This window comes from Plectropomus leopardus, chromosome 16, assembly GCF_008729295.1.
Source record: "Plectropomus leopardus isolate mb chromosome 16, YSFRI_Pleo_2.0, whole genome shotgun sequence".
Taxonomy (NCBI): domain Eukaryota; kingdom Metazoa; phylum Chordata; class Actinopteri; order Perciformes; family Serranidae; genus Plectropomus; species Plectropomus leopardus.
This window is the reverse complement of record NC_056478.1, coordinates 47660-61810: the sequence shown is the minus strand read 5'-3', so window position 1 is coordinate 61810 and position 14151 is coordinate 47660. Positions and strand designations below refer to the sequence as shown.

The window sequence follows — 14151 nt, the reverse complement described above, 5'->3', positions numbered from 1 at the left end:
CGCAGACTGCGCTCTCAGCTCCTCAGTCTGACGGCGTTTCTCTGCTCGGAGCGCCTCGTTAGCAGCGCTCTTCCTCCATCATCGTCTGCTGAAACACTTCAAACGCTCGGCAGCCACGGGGCGCTCCGCTCGTAGAGCCATTTTTAATTAAACGGGAGCGGATCCCCCGCTGAGCCGCCGCAGTTCACCGCAGTTCACCGGCGGGTCGTCGTTTGATGTTTCCTCGCCGCTGCCGGAGCTTCCTGTTTCCCGCGAGTGAACGCGGGAGCTCGCACCGACACGACAGCGAGATCCTCGACTCCTCAGCCGACTGTCAGCCGCCTCTGCTTCACTAACACTCAGTGAGTCTGAGTCAGGATCACCTGAGACGAGCCAAACGGTGTGAAAATACACACATCAGTAAATAAAAGACCAAAGTAAATCAGTCACCATCGGAAGAAGCACAAAGAGGAACGATGGAAATACCAACTCTTTCAGTTTTGTTCAAACGCAAACAGCAGAGGAAATGTTAATGTTTTAATGACATATTTGTCTAAGACAGATAATTAGACCCCGCTTTAATCTTACACACATTCGTACTGCTCTGCACACAAACTGCACTTTTCAGAATCAAGCTTTAAAAATATTATACTACAATATTATATCGTCCTGCCATCCCATCACATTTTTTTTCTTCTTTCTCCATGTGACCGTAAAATTACTGTGAAATTTGGGAGTAAAACTGTATTTTACTCTCAGGCCTCCACTGTGAACAGACGGAGAAAGTTCTTAATGAACTGTGTGACTTAAAAGCACGTTTGCTTATTCCTTATTCACTGCATACCATTCAAAGCAAAGATTTCTTCATGGATTTGACGTAACGTGTTAAGTGACTGATTTAAAATTGGTCATTTTGCGGGTGAAGTATCCCTTTGTCCAAAATAACATCAGAGGTAAACTTGAATCCGCCTCAAAGGAGCTGAAGGTGTCCGTTTGTCTGATGCTAACATTTTACTGCAGAGGACAGACGTTTGGACCTTCTTTTACCACTTCAGTGATCCTTTGTAAAGGTTTACAGTTTCGTTGAGCAAAGTTATAAAACTAAATGTAACCTTCCTCTGGAGTTTTATTATTTCACAGAAAGTGTATTAAAGCCACCAAACACTAGATCAAAACAACTTTCCAACACACAGACTGAGAAATATGTTCAAATTTCAACATTTTTATCAGTGAAATAAAGACTTGAGTTCTCCATATTATCATCTCGTCTCTGCGTAGCGTCCAGAATGAAGGTCTCTGTAATCTGTCCTGTCGGCGTCCTGGAGTCCCGCCTCGGGCCGCTCTCTTTTCCAGCGGTCCATCACATTGCAGCTCCGCTCCGTCCAGGAGACAGAAGCCACTTTGTTGGCTCTGAAATAGAATAAAGAATACATAATTCATGTGGAGGAGCCTGGAGGAGCTCATTAAACTCTGCACAGCAAAGGCAGAAGACGGCCTCTTATTAACCGTGTCTCTGCTCACCGAGACGACCCGTCCTCACTTTGAAGTGACGGAGCGAAGCCGAGCGCAGCTTTCAGCCAGAGACTCGTCTCAACAGTTTAAAGACTGTACGGAGGACAAAAGACGACTAATCTGAATATTAAATGAGCAGATAAAAATGCTGTTAAGATGTGACTTCTGAGTTGTCGTAATGCATACATCCTCCGTCAAGTAAAAATGACTACAGGTGAAAGTAGATTTTTTGGAAACAACTGAATCTAAACTGGATTTTATCTGAATGTATGGTGGCCGTTATGGGGCAACTGCGCTATGATTTAAGAAAGCACACGCAAATCAACAAAATAAAAGCGAATTTAAAACAAAACATCATCAGTTTAAAGACACATGAACAGCATTTTAAAAACCTGCTGCAAATCCCACAACACGCCGCGTGTCCTCTGTTGTGCTGTTTTGTGATGTTTCAGCACCCTGCAGCACCTTTCCCAAATTCTTCAAACTGATATTTTCTTAATGTGATTCTGTTTTGTCTGTTTTAGCGTGTTTGTCAGCCGGGGAGAGCTGTTTTATGAAATATGACACTCGAGTTTAAACCTTCAGTTTCTGTCGAGTTTATCAAGTTCTTTCAGCTCACTTCAGCCAAAAAGTCTCAAGCGTTGGTCAGTATTTCCCAGCAGAGCAACAATCCTGTGCACATATTTTCCCAGAATCCTCAGCGCTTCACCGTAACACAGACGCCTCACAGCGTCCTGCTGCGATCATGTGACCTCTGCGACTGACATCATGCAATATTAAACAGCATCAGTCGATATTCGCACTGATCTCAGACCAGCAGACTCACATCAGCACTTTTGTCCACACACACACACACACACACACACACACACACAGTGAGTGTGTGTGTGTGTGTGTGTGTGTGTGTGTGTGTGTGCTGATAAATATTGATATCCTGTTTGATAACCTGCCCTGAGTGGAAACATGTCACAACTCATCAGCCCGACTCACACTGATCATTTATAATTCAGCTCTTTAAGAGAGGATCTGCAGGCTGAAGGAGGGCTCCTCCTCCTCCTTCATCTGCTCCTGCTCCTCCTCCTCCTCCTCCTGCTCCTCTTCCTCCTCCTCCTCTTCCTCTTCCTCCTCCTCCTCCTGCTCCTCCTCCTTTTCCTCCTCCTCCTCCTGCTCCTGCTGCTCCTCTTCCTCCTCCTCTTCCTGCTCCTCCTCGATTTGTCATGTCTCCTCCTCACCTTTGACCTCTGACCTCTCTCCTCTCGTTGAGTCACCTGCTCCAGCTGTCAGGTGACTGATTTTCGTTACAGAATCGGTTCCTTCGAGTTTTTGTGAAATAAGCCGTCAGTTTCTCCGTGATGCTCAGAGCAGACGGACTGCTGTCCAGCTGGCCGGCTCACCTGATCCGTTCCTTCGCTCTTCGTCATCACTGGCGGGTTTCCATTAACCCTCAAACTGCACAAATTGAAATTGTAAATACATAATTTGCTTTACGACCATTTGTCCGGTCCATTCTTGTGAACGTGATATCTCAAGAAAACCTTGAGGGGATTTCTGCAAATTTAGCACAAATGTCCATTTGGACTCAACCGTGAGCTGATTAGACTTTGGTGTTCAAAGGTCACGGTGACCTTGCATCTGTCTCATTTTCACGAATGCAATATCTGAAGATGGCCCTGAAGGAGTTTCCTCAAATTTGCCACAAACATCCACCTGGACTTAAGGATGAACTGATTAGGATATGGTGGTTGGAGGTTGAAGGTCAAGGTCGAACAACATTTGTTCATGTGTTCATGTTTCCACAGACATGGATGAAACTGTCAGAGAAACTTGACTGCTGGAGTCAAACAGCGACGCGGCGATATGTTTAGTTTTACGCAGATATTCAGGTTTGGAGCAGAACGTGAAGCTGAAGCATCCGTCTGCAGTTTTTATATTCATCTTAAACATGGACTCAGTTTCTTTAAAAACGTCGATCTCTGTGAACCCGACGCCCCCCGCTCGCTCTCCAGACGCTGCAGACAGGGGCGAGTGACAGGCGAGCAGTCGACCGTGACCAAGAAATACACTGAAGAGAGAGGTGTGTGTGTGTGTGTGTGTGTGTGTGTGTGTGTGTGTGTGTGTGTGTGTGTTCTGCATACAGATTGACTGTAATAAAGCAGTGAGATATATTCTGGCTGTTGATTGGCCGGCTCCATGGTGGCTTCTGCAGGCATTAAGACTGCATGAGCACACACACACACACACACACACACACACACACACACACACACACACACACACTGAGACACAGTTTAAACTCTGTTTGGTTGTCGGCAGGTTGCAGGTATTTTGGAGTAAAACGTGATTTGCTGACTCAGCAGAAATCTTCCCGTCAGTCGTGTGATGTTGGTCTCTGTGGAGAAATGTGATTCAGATTGTAGAGACAGCGAGACAATTTGTCCTCATCCGCAGTCAGACGGTCTGTCCCTGTCCACAGTCTGTCCTTAAAATTAATCACAGTCAAACTTTGTGAATTCGGATGATCCTCGACATCAGAGCAGTCCTTCGGACTATGACGAAGCATCTTTGAAATTCATCTGTTTAAGGATCCTTCTTTGACTCTGAGGACACCCCGAGAGTCTCTGTCTGTCCTCCTCTGTCTCTGCCGGACCCTCAGACAGGGTGGGGGAGTGGGAGGGGCGTGGTTTATGCTGATGAGGTCGCGCTCTCTCTCGCAGCGACACGGTTTTATCAGATTTCTCCAGCGAGGGTCGTTGGAAATGTGATTCAGAGGTCTCGGGGGAAATAAGCGTGCGAGGTGCTGTTCGCCCGTGAGGCGGAGTAATATCCTCCGCCTGTTAGACGCAGCAATAATGTGCAGGGGCCCGAGCCGAGGGACGCCAGCCCCCCAGGACGGGGGGGACGGTCTGCTTCGGTTTATGAGACCATTATCAGCGAGCGGTCAAAGTCACACAGATGGTGAACGACAGAGAGCTGGACGCCTGTCAGCAGCTGATCGCCACTTCCTGTTGAGTTTATTCAACATTAAACCGCTGTGTCATGTTTCAGACTCTGAACGAGCCTGTTTCTAAGTATCGACTGCGTCCAACATGTTGTCATACTGACTCGTCAAGCGGTGCCGCTCTGTTAGCTGTTTACGCTCCGAGACGCCATTTCCCTGATGTCAACAAATGCACATGGTGGGATAAAGTTTGAATAAAGATTTTAAAGTTTTAAAAGTCAAATCTAGAAGTTACTTATGTTGGTTTGTAATTAGATTTTAAAAGTTAGTCAGATCTTCACCACTTCAAATGTTTGAAATGCTTCCATCAAATGAAATTATAGATTTGTTTTCTTATAAACAATGTAAACAGACGCGTTTGTGTTTAAAGACAGACGGCGGTGACTCTCGTGCACGCTCCTGCAGAGACGCCTGCTGCACATGTGCATGCAGACCTGCGCTGTGTCTGCAGCCAGCTGCCTCTGCGTGTGGAAATAATCTGAAAAATGACTCGGACATGTTTCCTGATTAAACTGCAGTCAGATCTTAACACACAGAAGCATCTGAGGTGCACCTGAACGCACCTTTGGCAGTTAAATGTTGGGATTGTTGAGAGCGAGCGGCCGAATGTATCTCATGTTTCCTGTGTCTCTTAATGTCTCCCAGCCTCCGTCTGCACATGAACTTCCTGTCTGCAGGAGTCTCTGCTGCCCCCTGCTGTCAACAACAGGCACAGGATGACGTCACAGGTATGTCTCACACACACACACACACACACACACACACACACACAGAGTCCTGCAGCTCTTCAGACCTCCGTGTCTCCTCCTCTCTCTGGGTCAGTGTGGACAGTTTTGTGGTGAGTGTTGCAGATGTAGAGATGTCTGACTTCTCTCTAAAATAATGAAACTAGATCCAAAAAAATAAATCAGAAAAACTCAACAGTAGAAATCACGGCCCAGTTCAGATAATCCACAGACCTTGTTGTTTTATTTAGGAACCATTTTCCTTCTACCACCCGCCGACCGCTTCACCACGCAGAACGGAGCGAGCATCTTTGGTTTATTTAAAAAGGGAATTAATGCAAATAAAAAAAATTGACAAAATATAAAAATGCCAGAATTTGCCAGGAGGTTATTTTTCATCTGTAGTCCCTCAGACGAGGGGTTAAACAAGGTTTCTACAATACAGCAAAGCAAAACGACTAAAGAAGAGCAAACAGTAAAAGACTTCTAGGAACTGTTTGTTACTGAAGTGTGAATGATGTCCAGCAGCATTATGGGATGTATTGTTTGTATTTTGTTGTCAAAGTGTTAATAATCATCAGACTGTCTCGGTTCTTTCTGTTTTATTTCTCCGACTTGCAAAAATCATCAAACAGATCAGAAACTTCAGATCCTCTTCCTGTTCAGCGCTCGATGACGGAGGTCGAGTTTTCATGGCGTCACAGTTTGGACGCCGGCCTCTTCTGATGTGTCGGAGCACCAGTGGGCGGGGCTGTGGGTCGACCCCAGAGGCGGAGCCGGCTGACGCCTCCGTCCGGACTGATGATGAGACGAACGTGAGTGGCGGGCGAGCGCAGAGCGAGCTCGGCCTCGCCGTACAGATGTCTGTGATGAGGACGCAGCTGTGGACAGAAAGACAAAAACACAAAAAAGGGTTAAAATACCATCCAATAATAAATTTAACATTCAACCGTGATCAGTCATCAAGTCCTTCACGCCCCGAGGAACCGGAGGGACGCGTACTTTCTGAGGGGGGAGGAGGACCTGCCATTTCCCAGAATTCCACCTGCTCCTGACGCACTGCGCCTCCTCCTCAGAGGTCAGAGAGCAAACCTCGATCCTGCAGGAGTCCGGGAAGTTTCCTGCAAAACAGCTTCAGGTTTTTTACCTGCCTATGGATAAAAATTTAACATGTTTCTAAAGTTTAAAAGAAAGCAGCTGACCAGTGTGTGTGTGTGTGTGTGTGTGTGTGTGTGTGTGTGTGTGTGTGTGTGTGTGTACACACACCTTTAAAGTGGTAGGTGTCGACCTCGATGCGGTTGATCTCTCCGGGATGAGCGAGACGAAACACGGCCCACTCCCCGCCGGGCACCTGCAGGATGCCTCGCTGATCCGCCTGCAAGACAACCAGCAGGGAGACATTTAACATGTAACACATTTCCTGTCCAAAACTGTTTTTGGACTTTTTTTTTTTAAAGCAAGGGCATTTTGGGCAAAGTAAGATTTTTTTAAAAATGAAGACACTTTCAGAAGTGAGAAAATTTTGTGAAAATGTGAAGATATGTGGGGAAAAAATGTAATTAAAAAAAAAGTAAATTATTATTAGAAAATGACATTTCAGAAAGTAAACACACGTTGGAAAGAGGGATTTTTTTTTGTGAAGTGCGAACCATTGAGACTCTTTTTGACCCCTCCTTAATTGCCCTTAAATGCCCTGTTGAGAATTTAAGATTTATTTTACTGTTAAAATAAAGAACATTTCTGCACCAGCCTACATTGTACGTTATAGACCTTTTTGTCATGTTTTGATTATAACATGTGCATGAGATGTTTCATACTTAAACATTTTAAGAGGAATAAAAATAAGGTCATGTATGAAGCAAAAAAACCCCAAAACATTAAAATAAAACTAATTTTAAGGTTTTAAATGTTAATATTAAATCAGTGTGTGTGTGTGTGTGTGTGTGTTTACCTTCAGGTATTTGGGTCTGTCCAGTCTGCGTGCCGTCTCCCAGCCATCAGCCATGTTTACAGCTCGGCCGAGACCTGCAAACACACAACACCAGTCTCACCAGTGTCCCCAGTCTCACCAGTGTCCCCAGTCTCACCAGTGTCCCCAGTCCCCAGAGGGAGTCCAGGGACTGAAGCCGCCTGTCAGTCAGATATTATCAGAACATTAAATACAACATCACAGAGTAAAGACACAGATGATTTGTGTTGCTTCTAACCAATCATGTTGCGCGGATGCCCAAAGTGGGCGTCGCTGTAGCCGAGGCAGACTCCCCCATTGGTCAGAGCCACCAGGTCCACGTCCTGGTAGGGGGACACAGATGACCAGTCTCTCTGTCCAACGCCGTACACACGCAGTCTGGCTATCCCTCCGTCTGAGGACACAAGTACACTGTACAGTATTCTTCTTCTTATTATTATTATTAGTATTTTTATTATTATTATTGTTATTAACATAATTTTTGTCATCATTGTTGGTATTTATTTTTTTTTTTTTTTTTTTTTTTGTTTCTGTGTGTGTGTGTGTGTGTGTGTGTGTGTGTGTGTGTGTGTGTGCTTGTTTTGTATCTTTGTAATGACCACTGTTGTAAACCATTGTAGTGAGGACATGTGTGCATTGTTAGGACTCTGACCGTTCCTCACTAATTTATTGTTTGAGGAAGTCTCCGTGTGTGTGTGTGTGTGTACCTGGGTGCATGTTGAGGCGCAGGTGTGTGACCCTCTGGTTAAAGTTGACCTTGAAGTAGTTATGGCAGCAGTCAGAGTATCCCGGCTTCAGCTCCGACACACACACCACCTCCGGCCACGCCTTTGAGCCTAGCTGTCAATCAAACCACACGTGAGTCAGCTGTCAGCGCAGCCTCATCGCACGTTTCGTAAACACGGATTCGTTGCATCTGTACGTTATCAGCAGACATCTTTGAACAGCTCTGTGGTGTGTGACGTGTGTGGTGATGTTTGGGGTCGACTGATTCAGTTTTTTAGGGCTGATACTGATTACCGATATCTGGAACCGATATCCATTTACAATAACAATGAAAATCTTTCTGTCAGTATTTAGATTTTGGAATATATCAAATTTTTATAAAGTCGAGTGAAGACTTAAATAAAAATCAATACATAAAATCTCTCCCTGAGGTTTCCTCCCCTGCTGATACTTTCTTTGCACTTTTTAATTTAAAGATTTTATCTGTGATTATTAAAATGAAACACAGACACAAAAAATTCCAAAAATCGGCCCAATAGTCAGCCAGGCTGATAATCTGTCGACCCCGAACAAAAAAACACTCAGATTCATAATATTTCTGGCGGAAAATATCCAGTTTGGCAGCAGAATCTCAAAATCTCTACAAAATATCCAGTTTAGTTGTTTGTTGGTGTTGAACGTTCGTCTGCAGCTTGGTGGGCGACCACAGTCTGCTCACATTAAAAACGTTGGTGTGATAAATATTAAACGTACAAATGAAACATCTCTGTGGTTGTCACTGTTTTCACATCAAACCAAACATCAGCCGTCAGTCACTTAATAAAAACGACCTTGGCAACAGCAGCCAGCTGGCTGTCGGACGCCGCCGTGCCAGTACGGTCTCCCTCCAGGCTGAAGGTCGGCGCCTCGTCTGGTGAAGAACAGAAATGTGATCACAGGCTCAGCTCTCGTGTCCTCACAGAGTTTTAGGAGTAAAGGGTCAGCGACCTCTTTATGAGGTCGCTGACTGTTGGCTGCAGAGTTTGTACCCAGACAGGCGGCCTGGATGGAGACGTGAGGTGAGTGGTTTCCAGTGAAGAAGGACGTGTCGACATCGACGCCGTAGATCAGCCCCGGCACTCCTAGCTGGACGATGCACCAGTCGTGACCTGCGCAGAAAGAAGGACGGCACAATGAAGATCTCGAACCAAATCCAGCAGACAGAAGTTGTGACTCGATTACACTGACGACGACTGAGAGCAGGTTGGTGTCGCGTTTATAATCAGCTCTTAAACTGAGGTTTTAACTTTCTTTTTCTTTTTATTAATTCAGGCAGCTGAGATTCCGGATAAATACGTTTATGGCAGATAAATTTCATCATTCCAATTTCTCACCTTCCATATATGATTATGATCTGTATAAAGTATTTTAGTTTTAGAAATGTTTTCCTAGCTTTTAAGAGTAGCGGGGCATTTCTTGCCAAATTGCTCATTGCCTTTTTCCCATTTTGTGGAAAAAAATCAAACTAATTTGCTGAGGCTTCAAAGGTTTAAATACTGGTGAAAGACGTCTGAACACAACACAATAAAAGTGATGTCAGTCCAGGTTTAAAGGGTTAAAATCCAGTAAGAGATGCACGTAAATCCTGCTTTATTTTTTAAAAATAATATGTGGCAGTTTAAATTCTACCTTCAGTATCATCTGTAAGCATTGTGTTAAAAAGGAAATGAAACCGCTGCATGTTTTTCAGGTTTATTTTGGTGAATTTCAAGATTTTTTTTATATTTTGATACTGACCTGTTATTCTCTTTCTCCTTGTCTCCCATCCATCCATCCACTTCCCAAACTCAGTGAAGGCGGAGGCGATGAATTGCGGTGGCTCCCTCTGAAAAAACACACTCATCACATACAGGTAACTTACAAGTTTGCACCACATGTGGATTAATCTGCCATTGAAAAATAAGACTCCAAAACACAATATTTCAGCCCGTTCTCACTCCGAAGTCGTCAACAGTGCAGTAAATTCGCAGCATGATTCGCAGACTGGCGGGTTGAAACGCTGCTAACGACATAATGTGAGGAGCACAAAGAGGTTGATGTTCACAGGGTTTTTATTCTAAACCATCTTTACTTTTTCCCCCACAAATTCAGTGTAATATTGGGCAAAAATGAACACTTGGAAAGAAATGCTCTGCAAACTACAATAAATTAGTGGATTTAAAAACTTTTAGGGAAAACTGTCAAGAAAACTCATACAATTAAAACTTTTTAAAATAACTTTCTACTAATTTAGAATTTTCTGCAAGTTTTGGGTTAATTTCTTCTTAAGTTGCTCATCACCTTCCCCTCGTGTTTTTTTTTTAAGAAATCAAGCCATTTTGCTCAGTTTTTAAAGGGTTAAACTGAGATGATTAAGCGCTGCTGAAGTCAAACATTAAAGTGGTGAATGATGAATGTTTTACCTTCAGCAGGTTGGCAGCAGGAGCGAACCATTCGTCTGTTGCAAAAATAACCTGAAAGACCAAAAACAGAACACAATGTCACTTTATCTCAACACAAACCCAAAAAACAGACCTGAAAATACAAAACACACATTGTCATCTTAATGATACTTAAACTGTAGATTGAGTGCCAAAGCATAATGTGCCATCACTCCAGTCTCAGTTCCTCCACCTGCTGCCTTGATGTTTTACCCACTGGGGTCCTTAAAACTGTCCTGAGCAGTCTGGTAAAACATCTCACTCTTACAGAGACAGACACATCTGTCTCTCTAATCCGGCACTTTTCCAAGCCTCATCAGGCCTCTCCTAAAGAAGAGCAGCCTGGATGCCACTGTACGGAACAACTGTCGGCCGATTTCAACCTTACCGTTTTTATCGCTTTGATAACTTTCAGTCAGGTTTTGGGCCCCATCACAGCACTGAGATTGCACTCAAAAAGGTAATAAATGACAATAAATCACAACAGACAATAGACATTATACATCACATCCCTACCTCAACCCACCCGGTGCACACCCTAATTATCTACCCATGTGCAATATATTTCCTGTGCAATATACTTCACATACTGTGCAATATGTCATGCAATACACCGAGTCGCTCTACTCATATTTATTATTTAACTTATACCTCCACACCCATGTACATAGCTGTATATAAGTCTATTTTTATTTTTATTTCTATCTTTTTTATTCATATTCCTATTGCTATTTTTCTACCTATTTCGTACTTAATTCTGTAAAAAGCTTTTGTACTTGCACTGAAGGAATGGAGAAGCTCTCCAATCTCGTTATACACTGTATAATGACAATAAAGAGCATTCTGATTCTGATTCTGATCCACCTCAACACCAATTCCAGTAAAGTCTTTATTTTAGTGCTACTGGATCTAAGTGCTGCCTTTGACACAGTGAACCACACGATTTTATTAGAAAGACTAGAAAACTGGTCGGACTCTCTGGAACGATCCCTAAATGGTTCAAGTCATATCTTCATGACAGGAAGTACTTTGTCTCAATTGGAAACTGTAAGTCAGAGCAGATGAACGTGACATGTGGGGTCCCACAGGGGTCCATTTTGGGACCCCTCTTGTTTAATCTCTATATGCTTCAATTAGGCCAGATTATGCAAAATAACAAAGTAGCCTACCACAATTATGCAGATAACACAGATATACATATCACTTTCACCAGGTGATTATGAACCTGCAGACGTCTGTGTCACTGTATTGAGCAAATCAATGATTGGATGCATCAAAATTTTCTCCAACTCGACTGAGATAAGACCGACGTCATTGTCTTTGGGCCTCTGAAAGAAAGGCAGAGTGTCCATATTCACCTTGAATCGCTCTCTCTCATAAGTCAGAGTCAAGCAAGAAAGCTCTGGGTTATCCTGGATTCTGATTTAAATTTCCACAGTCAAATCAAATCTTTATTTGTATGGCACTTTTCATACAAAGAGTAACACAAAGTGCCTAACAGAGATTAAAAACAATAACAGAAATGAAAAACATCAATGAAAATCAAGAAAAATACAGACAGCCTGACCCTCCCCCCCAACATATACGTACGCAACAAAACACACACATTCATGTAGATATTCCCACACATATTCACATAGGCACCCGAACACCCCCCCTTACCACCCCCCCACACCGCCACCCCACACCAACACACACCAGCTTTACTAAAGAGACATGGCTAGGCACTGAGACCTGAGGCGAGGGAGAAGCTACCTTTGGGGGCCAACCTCACTGAGAGAGGTCACGGTCCAGCACCGCCGGGGCGCCGCCACAGAGACCATCCCAACCCGGGCGGACAGGAGTGCCCGCACCAAGATGCCGAGCCCTCTAGCCACCCGGGCCGAAACAGTCCAGGGTACAGCACCCCCAATGGTGGACCAGAGACCACTCCCAGTCCGGCAGGCCCCGATGAGGAAACACTGGAGCTAAAAACTAACACAATAAAATAAGGTAAAGAACATAAAAGCTAAGAACGTAAGGGATTAAAACAGTAAAATAAGACAAAGAATACAAGTGCACAGTAAAATATTTTAAAGGTTATAACCGCTAATAATTAAATAAATAAAAATAAATAAATAAATGGGAGACTAAAACAGTGGGATAAGATAAAATAAAAAAGTAGAATAAATAAATAAATAGTTAGTTAGTTAGTTAAAAGCCTGATTGAAAAGATGGGTCTTGAGCCTCTTTTTAAAAACCTCAACACTGTCTGTGATCCTGAGGTTCTCCGGGAGGCTGTTCCACAGACGGGGGCCAAAGTAACTGAAAGCCGCCTCCACATTTCTTTTAGAGCTAACTTGTGGTATGGTTAAAAGGCCAGTGCCGGAGGACCTCAGGGTCCGCGAGGGTTGATAAGGTAAAAGCAGCTCAGTTAGGTAAGAAGGCCCAAGACCTTTGAGACACTTAAAAACAAGTAAAAAAAAAGTCACATCAAATCAGTAACTTCATCTGCCTACTATCATTTACAAAACCTTGCCAGAGTCAGAGCAATAATGTCACAGCAAGAACTTGAAAGGCTCACCTACGCCTTTATTTCCAGCAGGTTAGATGACTGCAACGGTCTGTTTGTAGGCCTTTCAAAACCAGCTGTTCACCATCTTCAGCTTACTCAGAAAGCTGCTGCAAGAGTCCTGACAAAAACTAGGAAATATGAGCACATTACTCTAGTCCCAAAATCCTCACACTGGCTACCTGTCACTCAGAGAACTGATTTTAAACTCTTGCTGCTTGTCTACAAATCAACCTGTGGCTCAGCACCAAAATATACATCTGACATGCTTGTGTCATATGCACCTTCAAGGACCCTCAGGACATAAGGGGCCCTCAGGACATCAGGGGCCGGCCTACTGAGCGTCCCAAGAGTCAGAATGAAACATTGTGAAGCAGCATTTTGTGATCATGCAGCACAAACCTGGAATAACCTCCCAGATGAGGTTCAACAAGCCCAGACTCTGTTTTTGAATGTGAGTTTGTGTGTCACAGTGACTCACCTTCCCTCCGACCGCCTCACAGGCCAGATCATTAAACTGCAGGAAGTCGGGCTCGGCCACCGCCGTCACCGCCGCTCTCCTCTTGGCCATCCTGACTCTTGTCTAGTCTGAAACACAAAACAAAAGGTAAACGTGGCTGCTCGCTCAGCTGGAGCCTGAAAAACACCTCACAGACCTCACAGAGCCTCGGTCTGAGGGACAAAGTTCATCCACTGCTCAGTCACACGCAGCACACCGTTTATTTACAGTGAGAGGTCACTGACTTTATAAACGAAGAGCAGGTCTACTGGGCAAAGGCACTGGGGCCCAAAGTGTCAGAGGCCCCTCCGGTCTTCACCTACAAACATTAAAATGTCAAACTAACACACTGTCCCGGAGGAGACTCACAGTGACCACAGAGAGACATAAAATGACCATAAAGTGATACAAAGGAACGAAAAAACAGGAAAAAACAACCACAAAGAGACACAGAACAATGAAAACAGACACACAATTAGCCCAAGGACATACAAAATGACCTTAAAGAGACATTAAAGACACACAAGATTACCCCCAAAATGCACAAAACCTCTAAAAAAGACACATAATTACCCCAAAGAGAAACAAAATGAAAAACAAAGACACAAAATGACCCTAAAGAGACAAAATTACCCCAAAAAGAGACAAAACAACCAAAAAGACAAAAATGACCTGAAAATAAATTCTAAAAGATTTAAGGACATTTTTAAGATTTTAGGGCTATCTAGAATTT

At 43.9% G+C, this 14151-nt stretch overlaps 1 protein-coding gene across 2 annotated transcripts; it reads right to left on the bottom strand.

Moving 5' to 3' along the window:
* Window positions 1-5799: 5799 nt before the first annotated feature.
* allc (allantoicase) lies at window positions 5800-13588 on the bottom strand. Of its 2 annotated transcripts, XM_042503121.1 has the most exons (11): window positions 13401-13588; window positions 10351-10401; window positions 9686-9773; window positions 8938-9057; window positions 8740-8819; window positions 7891-8023; window positions 7422-7577; window positions 7166-7239; window positions 6481-6589; window positions 6217-6335; window positions 5800-6095 (listed from the first exon to the last, which is right to left on the bottom strand). In XM_042503121.1, the coding sequence occupies exons 1-11, from the start codon at window positions 13488-13490 to the stop codon at window positions 5913-5915; spliced, it is 1203 nt and encodes a 400-aa protein (XP_042359055.1). In that variant the 5' UTR covers window positions 13491-13588; the 3' UTR covers window positions 5800-5912. The 2 variants fall into 2 exon arrangements, with proteins under 2 accessions (XP_042359055.1, XP_042359057.1); XM_042503123.1 differs by lacking the exon at window positions 6217-6335.
* Window positions 13589-14151: the final 563 nt, after the last annotated feature.

What these genes read in the sequence shown, in the direction of transcription:
- allc (XM_042503121.1), bottom strand. Translation starts at nt 13,490, where the DNA reads ATGGCCAAGAGGAGAGCGGCGGTGACGGCGGTGGCCGAGCCCGACTTC. An exon ending in GTGAGGCGGTCGGAGGGAAG is followed by an intron (nt 10,402 to 13,400) that starts GTGAGTCACTGT and finishes TTGGTCTTTCAG; the next exon opens with GTTATTTTTGCAACAGACGA. An exon ending in TCCTCCTCCCCCCTCAGAAA is followed by an intron (nt 6,096 to 6,216) that starts GTACGCGTCCCT and finishes TTCTGTCCACAG; the next exon opens with CTGCGTCCTCATCACAGACA.